The sequence below is a fragment of the Pipistrellus hanaki genome (assembly GCF_964339955.1).
Source record: "Pipistrellus hanaki genome assembly, chromosome: 5".
NCBI classification, from domain to species: domain Eukaryota; kingdom Metazoa; phylum Chordata; class Mammalia; order Chiroptera; family Vespertilionidae; genus Pipistrellus; species Pipistrellus hanaki.
The window spans coordinates 65,965,298-65,981,401 of record NC_140507.1 but is presented as its reverse complement, the minus strand read 5'-3'; the positions used below and the strand labels follow the sequence as shown (position 1 = coordinate 65,981,401).

General features: G+C 35.4%; 1 protein-coding gene across 2 annotated transcripts in view; it reads left to right on the top strand.

Annotated features, from left to right (window-relative positions):
- The window catches only part of GLRA3 (glycine receptor alpha 3), a gene marked incomplete at both ends in the record, with an annotated part of 133,539 nt that overhangs the window by 19,346 nt on the left and 98,089 nt on the right, over positions 1-16,104 (top strand). For both annotated transcript variants that reach the window (XM_084883454.1, XM_084883453.1), the window contains one exon: positions 10,779-10,906. In XM_084883454.1, the coding sequence (XP_084739580.1) occupies positions 10,779-10,906 (128 nt within the window). The remainder of the gene's footprint in view (positions 1-10,778; positions 10,907-16,104) is intronic.

Genomic DNA, 16,104 nt, shown 5'->3' with positions numbered 1-16,104 from the left:
TTTTATATCCTGAGTCTTATTGATCTGGAGATTTATACAGATGCATTCATTAGCAGGCATTGATGCCAGCACAATTCATTGAAAATAGAAAGTAGAGAATTCAGAATAAATTAGTACTACTGCTTTAGTGTGGTTGTTTGTAAATATCTATAATAGTTAAAACCACAAGTGAAAGGATGGTTTCTGTATCTCTGAGTGGTGGATAAAGGTGCTTTCCCCTTAATTTTACTATATTTTTATTATTTCTTTTGTACAATGCACATATATTGGATTAAAAGAATTGTTTTTAAAACAACCTTTGTGCAATTTTAAGGGAATATGAGGTGCTTTTTGCTTTAAATATTATGCAGGAGTTGAGCTCTGAAAGACTGAATGTCCTGAATAGAAGTTATTTAAGGGAAGAATAAGCAGTGAGCAAGTATGGCCCCTAAAATTACATATTTGCAATGTGACTTTCAACTTCTCTTGCTAACATGGTTTCAATCACAAGTTGAATCCATAAACTGGCACAGGTCAATCAGACTTTTTTCTTCTTTTATGATGCTTAGTCTTTCTTGATGCTTGTCTGTATTTTCTACACTCATGTTTTATGAGATACTGCTATAACTGCCCTGGCTTGAGTGAATTTCTCTTTATTTCACTTAATAATATCCCTGATTGAGAGTGATGGTATCAAAAGCAAAATCCCAACACTGGCTTTAGAATTTGGCATGTGTTAAAACATATGTATAGATTGTCATTTGGTTTATTAAACTTACCTGTGACAAATGGGTGCTACTTTAAACCTCCATTTTTATATTGGCAAAATGATTTATGACTTTCCCAAGGTGAAACAACACATTTTGTCATTTGATTCATGACAAAATGTAAGCCTCCTGGCTGTCCATCTGAAGCCTCAACCACTGTACCATGATGGCTTCCACTTAATTATCTTGTGCACTCAACACACAATTGGAACCATTAAGTCTATTGTAAGCAATTTTCAATGTATCTGAAATACTTAATTAGTTTTCTTTAAAAGAAATGTCATTAAGAAGCTACAAATCAGTGAGTTAATTAGCTCTGTTATAGCCTGTTAGTTCTTTTAGTTGAAATAAGTTGATGCCAAAACCATGAGCTATTACCCATGAGAATAGACAATCTGCATAGAAGTTAATAGAAGTTTTTATAGAAGTTATAGCAATTACCATGAATTTTGAGCATAGCATTTTGAGTGTTTAGTAAAAATGAGTGATTTTTATGATAAAAATACTTTGTAGATAAGACAAAAGGATTGTATAAAAATTAGGGTTAAGAAACCTCAGGAGTCCTAGCCGGTTTGGCTCAGTGGATAGAGCGTCGGTCTGCGGACTGAAGGGTCCCAGGTTCGATTCCGGTCAAGGGCATGTACTTCGGTTGCGGGCACATTCCCAGTGGGGGGTTTGTAGGAGGCAGCTGATCGATATTTCTCTTTCATTGATGTTTCTAGCTCTCTATCCATCTCCCTTTCTCTCTGTAAAAAATCAATAAAAATATATTTAAAAAAAAAAAGAAAGAAAGAAACCTCAGGAGTACACTAGCTAATCCTTTGTCATCTATTTTTATTGTTGAATGGAATCCTCCGTTCCCCACCCATCCCCCATCTATAACCTTATATTAACCCTTCATTTATAAACACTATGTAATTTATCACTGATACCTAGCAAGCATTGAGCATAGATACCTCTAATAAGCACTAATTTATGTAAGCACTAAATGTAAACATCACTGCAATATCAGTTAAAAAGGTACCTATGAAAGTCCATTTTACAGGTCTCCAGTTCTACCATTAAATGATGACTTTCTGACACAACACTCCCAGATTTTTATATCCTGGCTTTTTTTTCTATTTCTAAATACTTGTTCTATGATCTTTCCTGATTGGTTATTAGCATCCTTCTATCTTAGAAGTAAAGAAGAAGAGAAAGGCAGGAATCTCTCTAGCGTTAAACATATATTCTAAGCATGATTATTGCTATACTTAGCGGGTCATAGTCTGATGTTTGACCACTTCATCGTTAAATTTAGCTACTCCATTTCAAAAATACTTATTCATTAATTACTCTGGATGCTCTATATTACTTCTGGGGCCATTAAAATAGTCATGATTTTTGCTTAAATAGTAGTTCCTACAAAGTAGGAGATAAAACAATGATCAATCCTATTAAAAATGATAGTTGCATTATAACAAGTACTACCAATGAGATACACAAACTTGAGAAATACTTTATAAATTCAGAGAGAATAGCTATGGCTTCCTGAAGAAATGATATATATATATATATATATATATATATATATATATATATATATATTAATTAGATAAATAGAGGACCAATGAGCATTCCAGGCAAAGGCAATGTGGCTCTGTTACTGAACAGCCCCAAGTTGGAGGAAGCCTGTTTCCTCTTAGACTCATTAATCTCACAAGGAAGATTTCAGACAAGTGACAGACAGCATATTGAAACAAAGCAAGCAGATTTATTAAAAATTCACTTGGTGTGGCTCAATGGTTGAGCGACAGCCTATGAACAGGAGGTCATGGTTTGTTTCCCGGTCAGGGCACATGGCTGGGTTGTGGGACCGATCTCCAGTAGGGTGCCTGCAGGAGGCAGCTGATCAATGATTCTCTCTCATCATTGATGATTTTATCTCTCTCTTTCCCTCTTCCTTAATATATTTTAATATTAAAAAATAAGTCAATAAAAATATATTTTATAAAAAAGAATACACTTGGCATAAAACAGAAGCTGGCAACTCAGCTAGTTTTAGCATGCTGGCCAGTGGAGGTTCAAAGGGTTTTATAACCTTCTCCCTATAGGTTTCAAAGCTTTCCTGCCAGATATCTTGGATAGCAGACTAGGTTGCAAAGTCCCCTTCTACATTGTTGTGGCTTATCTCAGAATGTTTGTATGAACATGGTCATCTTGTATGGCAAGTCCTAAGGTGGCTGGCTTCTGTGTTTAGTGGGTGAGATAAAGTCCCCCTCTTTCCCTCTTTCCCCTTCCTGCCCTAACATTCCCTATGTGGTATTTGCCCTTGGGTTTACCTGGCACAAATGGCATTCATTGAGTTTGTATTCTCTATTTTCCCAGGCCAAGGTGATTAAGCTGTGAATTTTCAGGTTAGGGAGAAGTATAAACCATTAGTTCTCCAGTGTCCTTGATGGGGGGCACATAAGATTTTTGGGATTCACAGGCCAGCTGCAAGCTGCCCCAAGTGTTTGGCCTTGGTTAATTTTCTTGTCTCAGTTTCTTCATTCCAGGCATTTTCTTAGCTTCTTACTATCCTACCACAGTTAGTGGTAGGTTGTACCAGAGAAGCTGAAGAGAACATAATAAGATGTGGTTTGGATGATGGATAGAAATTGGAAGGTAGGACCAACCAGATGGATATGTGTGAAATGGTCAAGGAGCTCAAGGTTATCAAAGATTGCAACCCTGAGAAATGGAAAGATTGAGTTACCATTATCCAAGTTAGAAAAGAACGGTGAAGGAATAAGTGCGTGGTAATAGGAGGACTTTGATTTATGTTTGCTTTTATTGGAGCACTAGGTTGCTAGCAATCTGAGATAATTTCAAAAATTGAGATGATTCCAAGCCATGCTTAGCTTTTTCCTAATGCTTCTATATTTCTGATTCATTCTTACTTAAAAGTTGTCATTATTTGTGACCCCAAATCAACTTAGAGGTATTCACTCTTTGGTGGGTTCTCGATTACAATTTTATCTCCTTAAATCCATAAAGCTTTCAAAATTTGTGCACAGATTAACCACTGAGCTGCTATGAAGCTTATTATCACCCCTAAGGGAAATGCAAATTTAAATACTTGGCTTAGTTCTGTGATTCCCCCGCCCCCCCTTTGGTTTTTAGCCACGTGATTTTTCACTATTTTTAGCTCTCCAATGCACAGATTTTTATTTTTCAATTTGTCTAGTTGTTTTCAGTGGAAAGTTTAATTATATTTAAAATACAGGTTTATTATATTTACATTTAGTATCTGAATGGCCTGGCAAAAAAAAACACACACAAAAAAACCCTCTAATCTTTAGCTTCTTCATCTGTAATGCATATGTAACTATATCTAACTAACAAGATTATTATGACTATTAAATTATGTATATATTGCCCTGGCCAATTTGGCTCAGTGGATGGAGCGTCAGCCTGTGAGCTGAAGGGTTCCGGGTTCGATTCCGGTCAAGGGCATGTACCTTGGTTGCAGGCACATGTGGGGGGCGTGCAGGAGGCAGCTGATTGATGGTTCTCTCTCATCGATGTGATGTTTCTAACTCTCTATCCCTCTACCTTCCTCTCTGTAAAAAATCAATACAAATATTTTAAAAATTACATCATGTATTTGGATCCTCTTCCTGAGAAATCAAGAAGCAATTACCATTTTTATTGTTGGTGATCAGGTTTCAGTCTATTCATAGTAAAGTGATTAGCTAGAAATGCCCGGAGGCGCTCAGCTAGGCCCCAGGGGGCTTTGCACAGAAGGCCTCCCTTGCTTAAAACAATGTTACAACTGGACCAACACTTTTGGTTCATAGTGTGATTGCAAAATGCTCCTCAGCAATAATGGTCAGGAAACTTCGGAAAAGTGTGGTTTTCGTACTTACAAGATGGGGAAATGACAGCTGGGGTCACAGAGAGGTCACAGAGAAAGGGAGTAAAAGAGAGAGCAAAGTGGCTGGGGTTCTGCTTTTATCAGGGTTGAGGGTGAGGGCCTAGGGTTTGAAAGGCTCACAATTTCTTGGTGAATTTAAAACACTAGAGGGGGGTTTTAAAGCACGAGGAGAGAAAACAAACAAGTAGTGCCAATGGTCAGTTATGAGATCAAGTAAGGTCTCTGAAACAAAGGAGTCGCTTCTCTAGCTGTATGGCTGGCCTTGTGTTTATCCCAGATAGTGTTTGAAGTGGCTTCTTCTTTGAAATGGATGCCTCAGCAATCAAAGCTTAAGTCAGGCACTTGCATTACAAAAAGGAAAAAAACAAAAAACAACCAGCCCTGTCAGGTTGTTTACACTACACCCCATCAAACTAAGGTAGAAATGAGATCACTTTATAAAATGATAATTATATTTCACAGGCATGTTGTTCACAGTGACGAGAATCAAATCCTAGTACCCAGAGAATTTTTACTTTTTCGTTATTTCTCTGAGTCTCCGGAGATATTCTAGAATAGCCCTTTTATAATCCTCTCCTTTGGCCTCCTTTTAAAGTAATTACTATTACACAGTCAAATGGAAGCCTGCTTCACTACACACGCCTTAGAGCTAACAATGTTTCCTTTTCCAAGGCAGTATGTTTTCCTGTGAAATGCTCAAAACTTCACCTGTCCCCAGATATCCCAGTTTCTTTCTCTTTAGTTCACCTCCTAAAGAGGCTGAAGCAATAAAAAAAAATGAGAAAATAAATAAAAAATGAGAAGAATGCCCAACTATTCCAATCTGTGTTTTATTTTTCAGACTAGACATATCAATTGCTGGTATTCTTACAAAAATTTTCAAATAATAATAACTGAATTTTTCCTCCCACAAGGAATTGTAACCCTACAGTTGGACTGTAGGGTTATGGAGCTATAGAATACATGTTAAAACTGTTGTTTCTCCATCAAAGCCTGGGCCTTCTCTGGTTCAGGAGTCAGAACACTGACTTATTCCCTACATGTCACCCTTCCCTCTGTGCAAATCAACTTATGAAAATAGGTTCATGGAGATTTGTGGTCCCAGGTGTCAAGACTTTCCTCACATTTCGTTTCCTAGCTACATGATTTTCTCTCAATTTTTAAGATTCATTTATCAGAGGTAAATAGGTACTGACAATTATATTAAACTAGAGGCGTGGAGCACAAATTTGTGCACCAGTGGGATCCCTCAGCCTGGCCTGCAGGGATTGGGCTGAAACTGGCTCTCCTACATCCCCTGAGGGGTCCCAGATTGTGAAAGGGTGCAGGCCAGGCCCAGGGACCCCATTGATGCACAATCAGGGCCGAGGAGGGATATTGGGAGGGGCGCAGAGTTGGCTAGCCAGAGAGGGACTAAAGGAGGGCTCCAGTGTGTGTCTGGCCTGTCTTGCTCAGTCCCGATTGGCCAGACCCCAGCAGCAAGCTAACCTACCGGAGAGTTTTCCCCCTGGTGGTCAGTGCACAGCATAGTGAATGGTTGAGCAGCCTTAGCATATCATTAGCATATTATGCTTTGATTGGTTGAATGGCCTACTGGATGACTGGACATAGCATATTAGGCTTTTATTATATAGGATTTATCATAAAAGCATCCATATTTAGTGGTTATTTCAGTCCTCCAAAAGTAGATTTATTTTACCTCTTTGTCTCATTGATGAGGAAGGGAGAGAAGAGAAGTGAGAAGGAACTTACCTTTTTTGATAAATTGTGATGTTTGATTTTAATGCTTCAGAAAATAGGTTTATGCTGGCCTCTTAGTAACTGAAATCTCTGAACTTTCATGTAGCTTGTCTTTATAAAAAAAGTATATAAAATGCTTAAAACAAAAGTTCATTGATGGGAATGTGTTTAAGCCCACACACAGTTTCAAAAAAAAGTTAATAGTAAATTCATGTTTGATATAGCATATAAAAGAAGAGCCAAGTGTGGGAGGCAGGCAAATTATAACAGATTTTGAGATTTTCATAAATAAAGGACTTTTTAAACATTCAAGTCTGCCTTTTTCAAAAGTAACTTGCTATAAATATAATGAGTTTTGTTAAAACTAGAGGGTTTAGATAAAAAATGGACTTGATGACAAAGTTTCTTAACCAAAATCCATTCTAAATTATCTTACTTTTTTTTTTTTTCTTTTCCAACTGCCTCCTCCTATGCTGAATTTTAACTATTTAACACACAATACAATGTATAGCTGATGTGTTGTGGAATCATGTACCTGAAACCTATATAGCTTTGTTAACCAGTATAACCCCAATAAATTCAATAAAGTAAAAACAAAAACAAAAACAAAAAAACACAACATAAAATGAGGTGTTTGAATATGTGGACTACTTAAAAATTAAAAAAACAATCCCAGATTGGTCTTATATAGAGCTTCACATTATGTATGACTTACTATGAGTTCTCTTAAATCACTATGGTTCTCTGAAGATTGTCTAGCAATGATCACTTGGTGCAGATCTCATAAATACGGTAATAGGAAGAAAGCTCTAGGAGAAATATACCAGAGCAAGGGTTGTAGGTAATGGAAATCTTTTCATATGCACACCCTCTATCTCTTTCAGAAGAAGAAGGGAGAGACTATGTAGAAATGCCGGTGAATTACTCAGTGCTGTTTTGCTGACAATAAGTTATTTTGTGTCAAAATTGTGAATCTTCAGAAATAAAGTCAATTGTCCAGAAGTAGTTGGATGGCTCTGTGTGATTGAAGGGAACACAACTTGTAAAGACTATTGGAATAGTTTTCTGCTCAGAATTGTCTCATTTTTGATAGGGATTGTTCTGCAGAGCTTGGTGGTGAATCCATCTTACAAAACGTGAAGATTTTTCTCACACAGATAGAAAGAAGGGAGCTGGCCAATCATTATCTTCACTGTAATCTCACTGCCCAAGGACTCCCTGTAGACCCCAGATGAGTCTAGACATCTATCAAACTGTGAACACTTTAAATGTTGATATTGTGTTCTTAGTACAGTGCTTTGCATGGAATAAATTATATGAGAACTCAAAATGCATTGTTTTTTTTAAAAACTTTAATTTGTATAAAGCTTGTTTTTATTGTTGACACTATTACATATTTCCCTATTTCCCCTATGTTTGCCCACCTTTACCCATCCCTCACCACCTTCCCTCTGGCCCTCACCACACTATTATCTGTGTGTATGGGTTATTCATACCTGTTCTTTGTTTAATCTCTTCACCTTAATTTATTGTTTCAACATTTAACAGACATTTAAATGCATTTTTCTGTGATAAAAAATACTTTTATATAATGAAAACACTATGATTTTATTTTTAGTGAATGTCTCTCAGTTCACAAAAGGCTTATAAAAATTTGTGTATTGTATTTTAAAAATACATGTACCTATCTTCATTATATCCCAGTCCAATGTGTATTTCATGTGTTCCTTCAATTCAATGATCAAATTATACTTGTAATTTTATTAATTTTAAGTACCATGTCAAAAGAATAATAATTTTTGTTTCATATAAATGTATAATATTTTTTATTTTAGTATTAAAATAAAAAATAATACTATATTTTATTGTAAAATATATAGCATTTATTATAGAAAGTACATAATTTTAATAGATTTTGTGGTATGAGATGAAATAGCTTGCTTTTCTAAGATTATTTACTAGTGATATATATATATATATCTTTTATCCTTGACTATGGTAGTGATAAGGGTTGTGTTTTCTTTCCATCAGCTTATTTTAATTACTAATTGTATAAACAATGAAAATTTTTATTTTTAGTGGGAAACTATTTCATAAGCATTAAAAGGTTTTATAATAACCTTTAAAAAGTTATTTAACATTTATTTAACCTTTAAGAAGATTAAATACATATTATATATATGTTTATAGATATTATCCCTTCTTTTTTGAATTATTACAGACATGATTTAGATTCTTTGGAAGCAATATGGTAATAATAGTTGTTAAATGAATAAAGGAGTGAGCTTCTAGTTGTAAGATTCTAGTCTCCTATAAAATTAATTTTTATATATTTCCATTGCTAGTGAATCAATGTCATGATCTTTGTATAATATAATTGGACACATATTTTTGGCACTAAAGGCATAATTCAAATGGAATTTTAAAAGTACCAATGTTAAATATTCATAAATATAGAGACTAATGGTTGCCCGATGTGAGGGGAGTTGAGGAGTTGGGTAGAGAAGGTGAAGGATTAGGAAGTAAAACTTGGCAGCTACAAAATAATCATTGGGATGTAAAGTACAGCATAGGGAAGTTAGTCAATAATACTGTAGTAACTATGTATGGTGTCAGGTGAGTACTAGACTTATCGGGGGATCACTTTATAAATTACATAAACATCTAACCACTATGTGCTATACACATGAAACTTACATAATATTGAATGTCAACTATAATTAAATTATTAAAAACTTTTAAACAGAACCAATTTCAAATCAAATTTCAGAAGGGCATGATTATTGTAGTAGCTCAAATATTTTTTTTGAATATGTCAAAAGAAATGAAGACCAAAAAGATTAATAATAATAAATTATTAACCTTAAAAGGATCAACAATTCTTTAATCTTACTGAAACAATAATAATCTTGTTTTTGTTATATAATTATTAAAATAATTTGAGATGTTAGAGCAAACAAATAGTGCTTGGTAATAGGGTTCATTATGGGGAAACCAAAGGTAAACTTGCATCCTTTGTTTTAAAAACAAATAGTAACACTATCTATGAGAAATGATATTTAGTTCCTACGAAATAGCACTATGGGAGGTAGCTGATACCAGGGGAGTAAATATAATTATCCAGAGAGAGAAGAGGGGCAACTCCAGGATGCCACGGAAGGTTGTGGGTCTTTAAAGCACAGATATAATAAAATGACCATAAAAAGAAGTCTACGAAAACACCGTGTGAGTGGTGATGTCAGCAAAATCAATGGACTTCTATAAATTCTGTCCTCCATAAAAGCAGTAAGAAAACTTTCCAAAAACTTGGCAACCAACTTTTTTAGAGCTCTGGCAATGAATCAGAGATTTGCAAAAACCCACGAAATAATATAATCAAGAAAAACATCTGAATCTTGGTCAGAACAGTGGTAGTTGTTTCATTATAACTTGCCTTATGCTTGTGCCCCCTTCTCAGGCTTCAAGGGAGAATTGTAAACCAATAGCCAACAATCCCTATAAGAAAGCTCCGAGAGGGGCAGAATGGAGTTTGAACTCCTTTAAAGCCTCATTCTTGAAGGATTGTTATTTGACTTGTGTGAGGTTTTCTGGAAGACCCCACTTTGTAAGACTGCTTTTATTTGAGCTAACTTAGAGAGTACTTGCTCATGAGAAAAGTTTTTCCTAGGAATGTTTGTCAAACATAAAGAGGCAGCTTTTTTTTTTAATACTTCAGAGTTACTGGAGGGTATTAGTGGAGTCAAACAACAGACTAACTAACAAGCTTAAAAGAGAAAGCCAGGGAATAATAGGTCCTTAGAGGTTTGGAAAAGTTCCATATATTCCTGGGCATCTTCAGGGTCACACACATGTGAGCATGCCCAGTGTCATAGGCTAAATTTCCAAAGTTTGTATGTTGAAGTCCTAACCCCCAATATCTCAGGATGTGATTTTTTTGGGGAAATAATTAAGGTAAAATGAGATCATATGGGTGACCCCCCCCATCCCCCTCAATAAAAGCAATAAGAATTTTATTGCACAGATGAATTTTTGTACTTTCTTGTGCCTGAATCATTAAGGATACTTTTAGCTAACCATTGCAATCAGAAATCAGACTTGGGTACATGCAAAGTTTGAAAGCCTAATAATTTGTGGTTGTTTTCAGGCTCAACAGAAAATAATATTACCTCTGACCCTTGGGCTAAAAACTTATGAAACCTTATAAATACTAACTGTAAACCTAAAATACCTACCTGTCATTATGATCACACTCATTGAATAGTATGTAAAGCTTTCCTTTTTGTTTTCAGAAGTATTTTTGCTTAGCGTATTAATTTTATATTTGTAGGTAACAATTGTTAGGAAGATTTTGTTGTTGTTAAAATCTATGGTGTGTTTTTTCTTGTTATTTTTAGTTTGGTTGCAACAAAGGAAACAGATAGTGCAAGATCTAGAAGTGCTCCAATGTCACCTTCTGACTTCCTGGATAAATTAATGGGGAGGACATCAGGATATGATGCGAGAATCAGACCCAATTTTAAAGGTAATTGTTCTGCTTTCTACTTTATATTAAATGTGTTTTATTTATTAAAAATTTTTAAATATATTTTTTATTAATTTCAGAGAAGAAGGGAGAGAGAGAGATAGAAACATTGATGATGAGAAAGAATCATTGATGGGCACACCCCTTACTAGGGATCCAGCCCTCAACCTGGGCATATGCCCTGATCGGAATTGAACCAATGACTTAGTTCCTGGGACAATGCTCAACTGCTAAGCTACACCTGGCTGGGCATGAAATGTATTTTAAATGTGATTAAACAGGATACATTTAAAAATTGATTCTACCAAAAATTCTGAAGACATAAAATATTCTCACCAATTACAATGGAATAGTCTCACTAACTGGAATAGAAGCTCCCTTGGAGCTGACGATAAACCTCCCATATTTTAAATCTTCCACAGCAGGATTTTCTATATTGTGGAGAATTGTATCATTGTTGAATTTATGTACTGGGGAAGGGTCTTGATAATTAAAACCACTGATAGCATTTAAAAAATTATTCTACCTACCAAATGTTTTACCTAAATTTATAGGAAAGAGTTGTGTTTTTTTTTTTTTTTTTAATATATTTTATTGAGTTTTTACAGAGAGGAAGAGAGAGAGTGATAGAGAGTTAGAAACATCAATCAGCTGCCTCTTGCACACCCCCTATTGGGGATGTGCCCACAACCAAGGTACATGCTTATGACCGGAATCAAACCCAGAACCCTTCTATCCACTGAGCCAAACGGGTTTCGGTTATAGGAAAGAGTTTTAAAGGACATCATATTAAAATAAAAATGAGAAATTTCAGGATTATGAGGATATTTTACAAAAGCAGTATCCTCTTATTTAAATTTGTCTTTAATAATATTACTGCTTATGCTGGTATTGTGTCATTCTCCAAAAACAATTCTCTCTCTCTCTTTACAAAAAAAAAAAAAAAAAAAAAAAAAGCTGATTTCTTCTATCATCTGTCTCAAACACTCTCCCACTCATATCCTTCACTCTTATTTGTTTCCTCTAGATTTAAGGAGAATTGTTTAGATTTGTCCTCTAAGTCACTCTTGTACATGACACAGTGTCCTCTGTATTCTTTGGGAATGTTGAGGAGCATTTTAATTCTGTAATTGTATTACGGTCTCTTCACAGTCCTCTTTATTCTAAACCATTTCCTTGAATGTGAAGTCATGGAGGTGGTATCACAGGTTGCTAGGCAGATACTATTTTCTATGCTTAGTTGTTTGTTTTATTTATGAAAATAGTGAAAACCATGTACCTGAACTTGGCAAACATGAAATTGTCTAAAGATATTAATGATGAAAAGCAGCAGCTCCTTGCCTTGACAATCTTTATGCACAGGCCTACTTCTTTGAAGTAAACACTCCAAAAGTAAAATTGGTTAATTTCTGGTGAAATATGTTTGATTGCTTCTGGGACTTTTACAAACAAGGCATTATGAGATGCATTTGCACTAAGTAGACTTGCTAATTTAATGTCTTAAATTTCACCTTTTCTGTTTCCTTTTTCTGCACAATCATCTCTTTTCTTCCTGCAGGAACAATTATGTTAATTCATCTTAGCTCTCTTTAAGCCCCTAGCTTTATTATAGAGCATTTAAGGAAAACACTGTGTTGTTCAAGGAAAGATTGAGTTGATGTGCTGGGTGCTAACACAGGTTTAGTCTTTCTCTCTCTCTCTCTCTCTCTCTCTCTCTCTCTCTCTCTCTCTTTGTGTGTGTGTGTGTGTGTGTGTGTGTGTGTGTGTGTGTGTGTGTCTAGGTAGGGGGTTTTCTCTCTGGAAAGGAAAATCTGACAGAGACATCATTGCCCTGGCCAGTGCTCTGCTCTCAGTGAGTGCTGAGTGCTGATGAGGCTTTGGTCTGAGCTCCTCCAGATACCAAAACAGAAAAGGCTTTAGTTTTGAGTATTGTTATGGAGCATGTTTTCTCCAATCAAAAAAGTTATTTCCCCTCCCTTTTTTTTTTTTAACTTCTTACAAACAGAAGATGACTAAGTTCTGAGGATCTAAGGCACAGCACTGAGACTACAGTTAATAACCCTGCATTATATACTTGCAAGTTGCTAAAAGAGGAGATTAAATGTTCTCACTACAAAAAAAGAGGAAGTAATTATGTGCTGTGATGGAGCTGTTTGCTAATGTTATGATGTAATCATACTGTGATATGAAAGTGAATCAAATCAACACATTGTGTACCTTAAAGTTGCACAATGTTATATGTTAATTATCTCTCTATATAAAAACCTAAGTGACCATTACTACCAAACCTCCAGAACGACCGGTTGACCAGTCACTATGACATGCACTGACCACCAGGGGGCAGATGCTCAATGCAGGAGCAGCCCACTGGTCATCAGTGTACTCCCATAGCCAAACTTCTGTGGTCCCTCCCCCAGGCCAGCCATGATTGGCTCCAATCAGAACTGGGCAAGATTGGCCTGATCGCTGGCCAGGCTGAGGGACCCCACCTGTGCATGAATTCATGCACTGAGCCTCTAGTATCTCAATAAAGTCAGAAAAAGAAGACAAAAATTCAGCACTCATTAACAGAATCATCCTATTCCCAATTACCTTAATAAACTATGTTTGCAAAACTAAAACCAAAAAGTTATTTCCATTCCTTCAAAAATGCTATAGGGCTAAACCTTAGACCTATCCCTGCCCTACAGGAATATGGATGGGAGTAGGGGAGCTTTCTGAGACAGGTGCCTGTGATTTCTCTCTACAGGCCCTTCCAGCTTCTCACCTCCTTTCCTGTAGATGACCTTAAGCTTTGTGCCTCCCTGGGTCATTCTTTTTATTAGTAAACTTATTGGTGCGATAGTGGTTAATAAAATTATATAGGTTTCAAGTATACAATTCTATGATATATTATCTGTATATTGCATTGTGTGCCCACCACCTGAAATCAGTCTTCTTCTGTCAGCATATATTTGTCCCCTTTACCCTTACTTTTTCCCTCCCCCTTCCCTTTGGTGACCACTATACTACTGTCTGTATCTATGAGTCTCTGTTTGTTGATTTGCCTTGTTTGTTCACTTCTTGCTTTTAGTCATATTCCACATATAAGTGAAATCATGCTTCTTGACTTTTTTTCTGCCTGCCTATTTCCACCTAAAATTTTTTTGAAAATATTTATTCACAAAGATATGCACCTCTGTGTTCACTGCAGCATTATTAATAGTAAACATGGAAGCAACCTAAGTGCTTGTCAATATATCAGATAGAGGATATGTGGCACATTATAGACAATGGAGTACTATACAGCCATAAGAAAAGATGAAATACTGCCATTTGTGACAACATGAATGGATGTTGAGAATACCATGCTAAGTGAAATAAGTCAGAGAAAAAAAAATTAAGGTCCCTGGGTCATTCTTAGCAAATTAGCTCCCTTCTCCATGTAGTCCTAACCTGCATTTATTTTAGGCTTTGCTCTGTTTTCTTCTTCCCTTTATATTTTGTCATTAAGCTGAAGATGAATTTCCTCCATGCTCTTTAGTACTTGATGTTTGTTTCATTTTTATTTGCTAATAAAATTTTTATGTCTTCAGAGTAAAAGAAAACTGTTTAATCACTCTCTTGAAATAGAAGCGTCCAGGAGTCATTTGGTATTAGAAGCCTATAAAAGTACATCTATAGATGATAAAATATTATTTCACTAGACTACTGTACCAGCTTTTGCTGGGTTTCACTTCTTTCCTTTGGCCCTCGTGTTTGGGCCCTCAGTTGATCTTTGATAACCCTTGAGTCCAATTTGGATCCAGGCAGAAAGTACTCAGCTGGCAATTACTTGATTATGTCTTCCTCCAAACACTGACTGCATTTTTTCATTCTATCTCCAATGGCCTTTATCTAGAAATAACATTGTTTGCCTTCCAGTGTCTTGGTGGTTTATGCTTTTTCATCTGTAATAGTTCTCTATATTAATCCCTTTCTCCCACATCACAAATTCTGTTTTTCAATAGTCATTTCTGCTACAACGCATTCTATCCACAGAATGGCATGTGTACCAGTACTCATTTCCTGCCTGTATTTTTTTTTCAATGAAAGTGTTAGCATTTTAACTATTTATATCTACCCAGACACAGTTACTCTTAAATACAATTCACAATTATTTTTAAGGGCATGTCTCCTACTTGCATTTTTACATCATATATGTCCTTCCACCAAGAAGAATCTCTTTAGTAATAAGCCTTTCTAAAACTGTAGATGTTCACTGGAATATTCACAGATTTAAATTCTGCTTTCTATAATTTTAGGTTTTCTTTAATTTTATTTTTTAGTGTATACTTTCTGTAGTAGTTAAGTGTTGTTGTTTTGTTTTTTACTTCTAAACACTCTCAAACTAACAGACCATTTGCAAGTATAGCACTTAGCTATTTCCCCCCCAAACTCCCTTGTTGACTTGGTGCCCCAATACTTGAGTGTATCATATGAATGAGAACATTTTCCTAAATAACCACCATCTAACCACTGAAACAAGCAAATTAACATGGATATATTGTTACCACCTAATTTGTGGACCCCACTCAAATTTTATCAATTCTTTGAATAATGGCTTCATTCTAAATCTAATTGGTCAGATTTAGAATAAATCTGATACTTTATTCATCATTTATCACTTTGTCTCCTTTAATCTGAACTAGAAGATTACTCTTTCTATGACTGTCATGATCTAGGCACTTAAAAAATTATCCTTTTACTTAACAGAATGTATCTCAGTTTGCATTAATCTAATGTTTCCTCATGATTCAGTTTAGGTAATACATTTTGTTAGATATATCACAAAAAAGATACTATGTTCTTATCAGATGGTGGATCATCTTAATTTTTACTATAAATTGTGGTATTTACTTAGATTAATTGGTTAGGTTGATGCTTGCCAGGATATATTTTTATACATATACATATATGCATAAATACACACATATACATACACACAAACACATATATGCATATTCATATATATTAATTTACATTTAAATAATTGCTTCTTAATTTTTTAAATATATTTTATTGATTTCAGAGAGGAAGGGAGGGGGATAGAGAGAGATAGAAACATCAATGATTAGAATCATTGATTGGCTACCTCCTGCATGCTCCCTATTGGGCACTGAGCCCACAACCCAGGCATGTACCCTTGACCAGAATTGAATCTGGGACTCTTCAGTTTG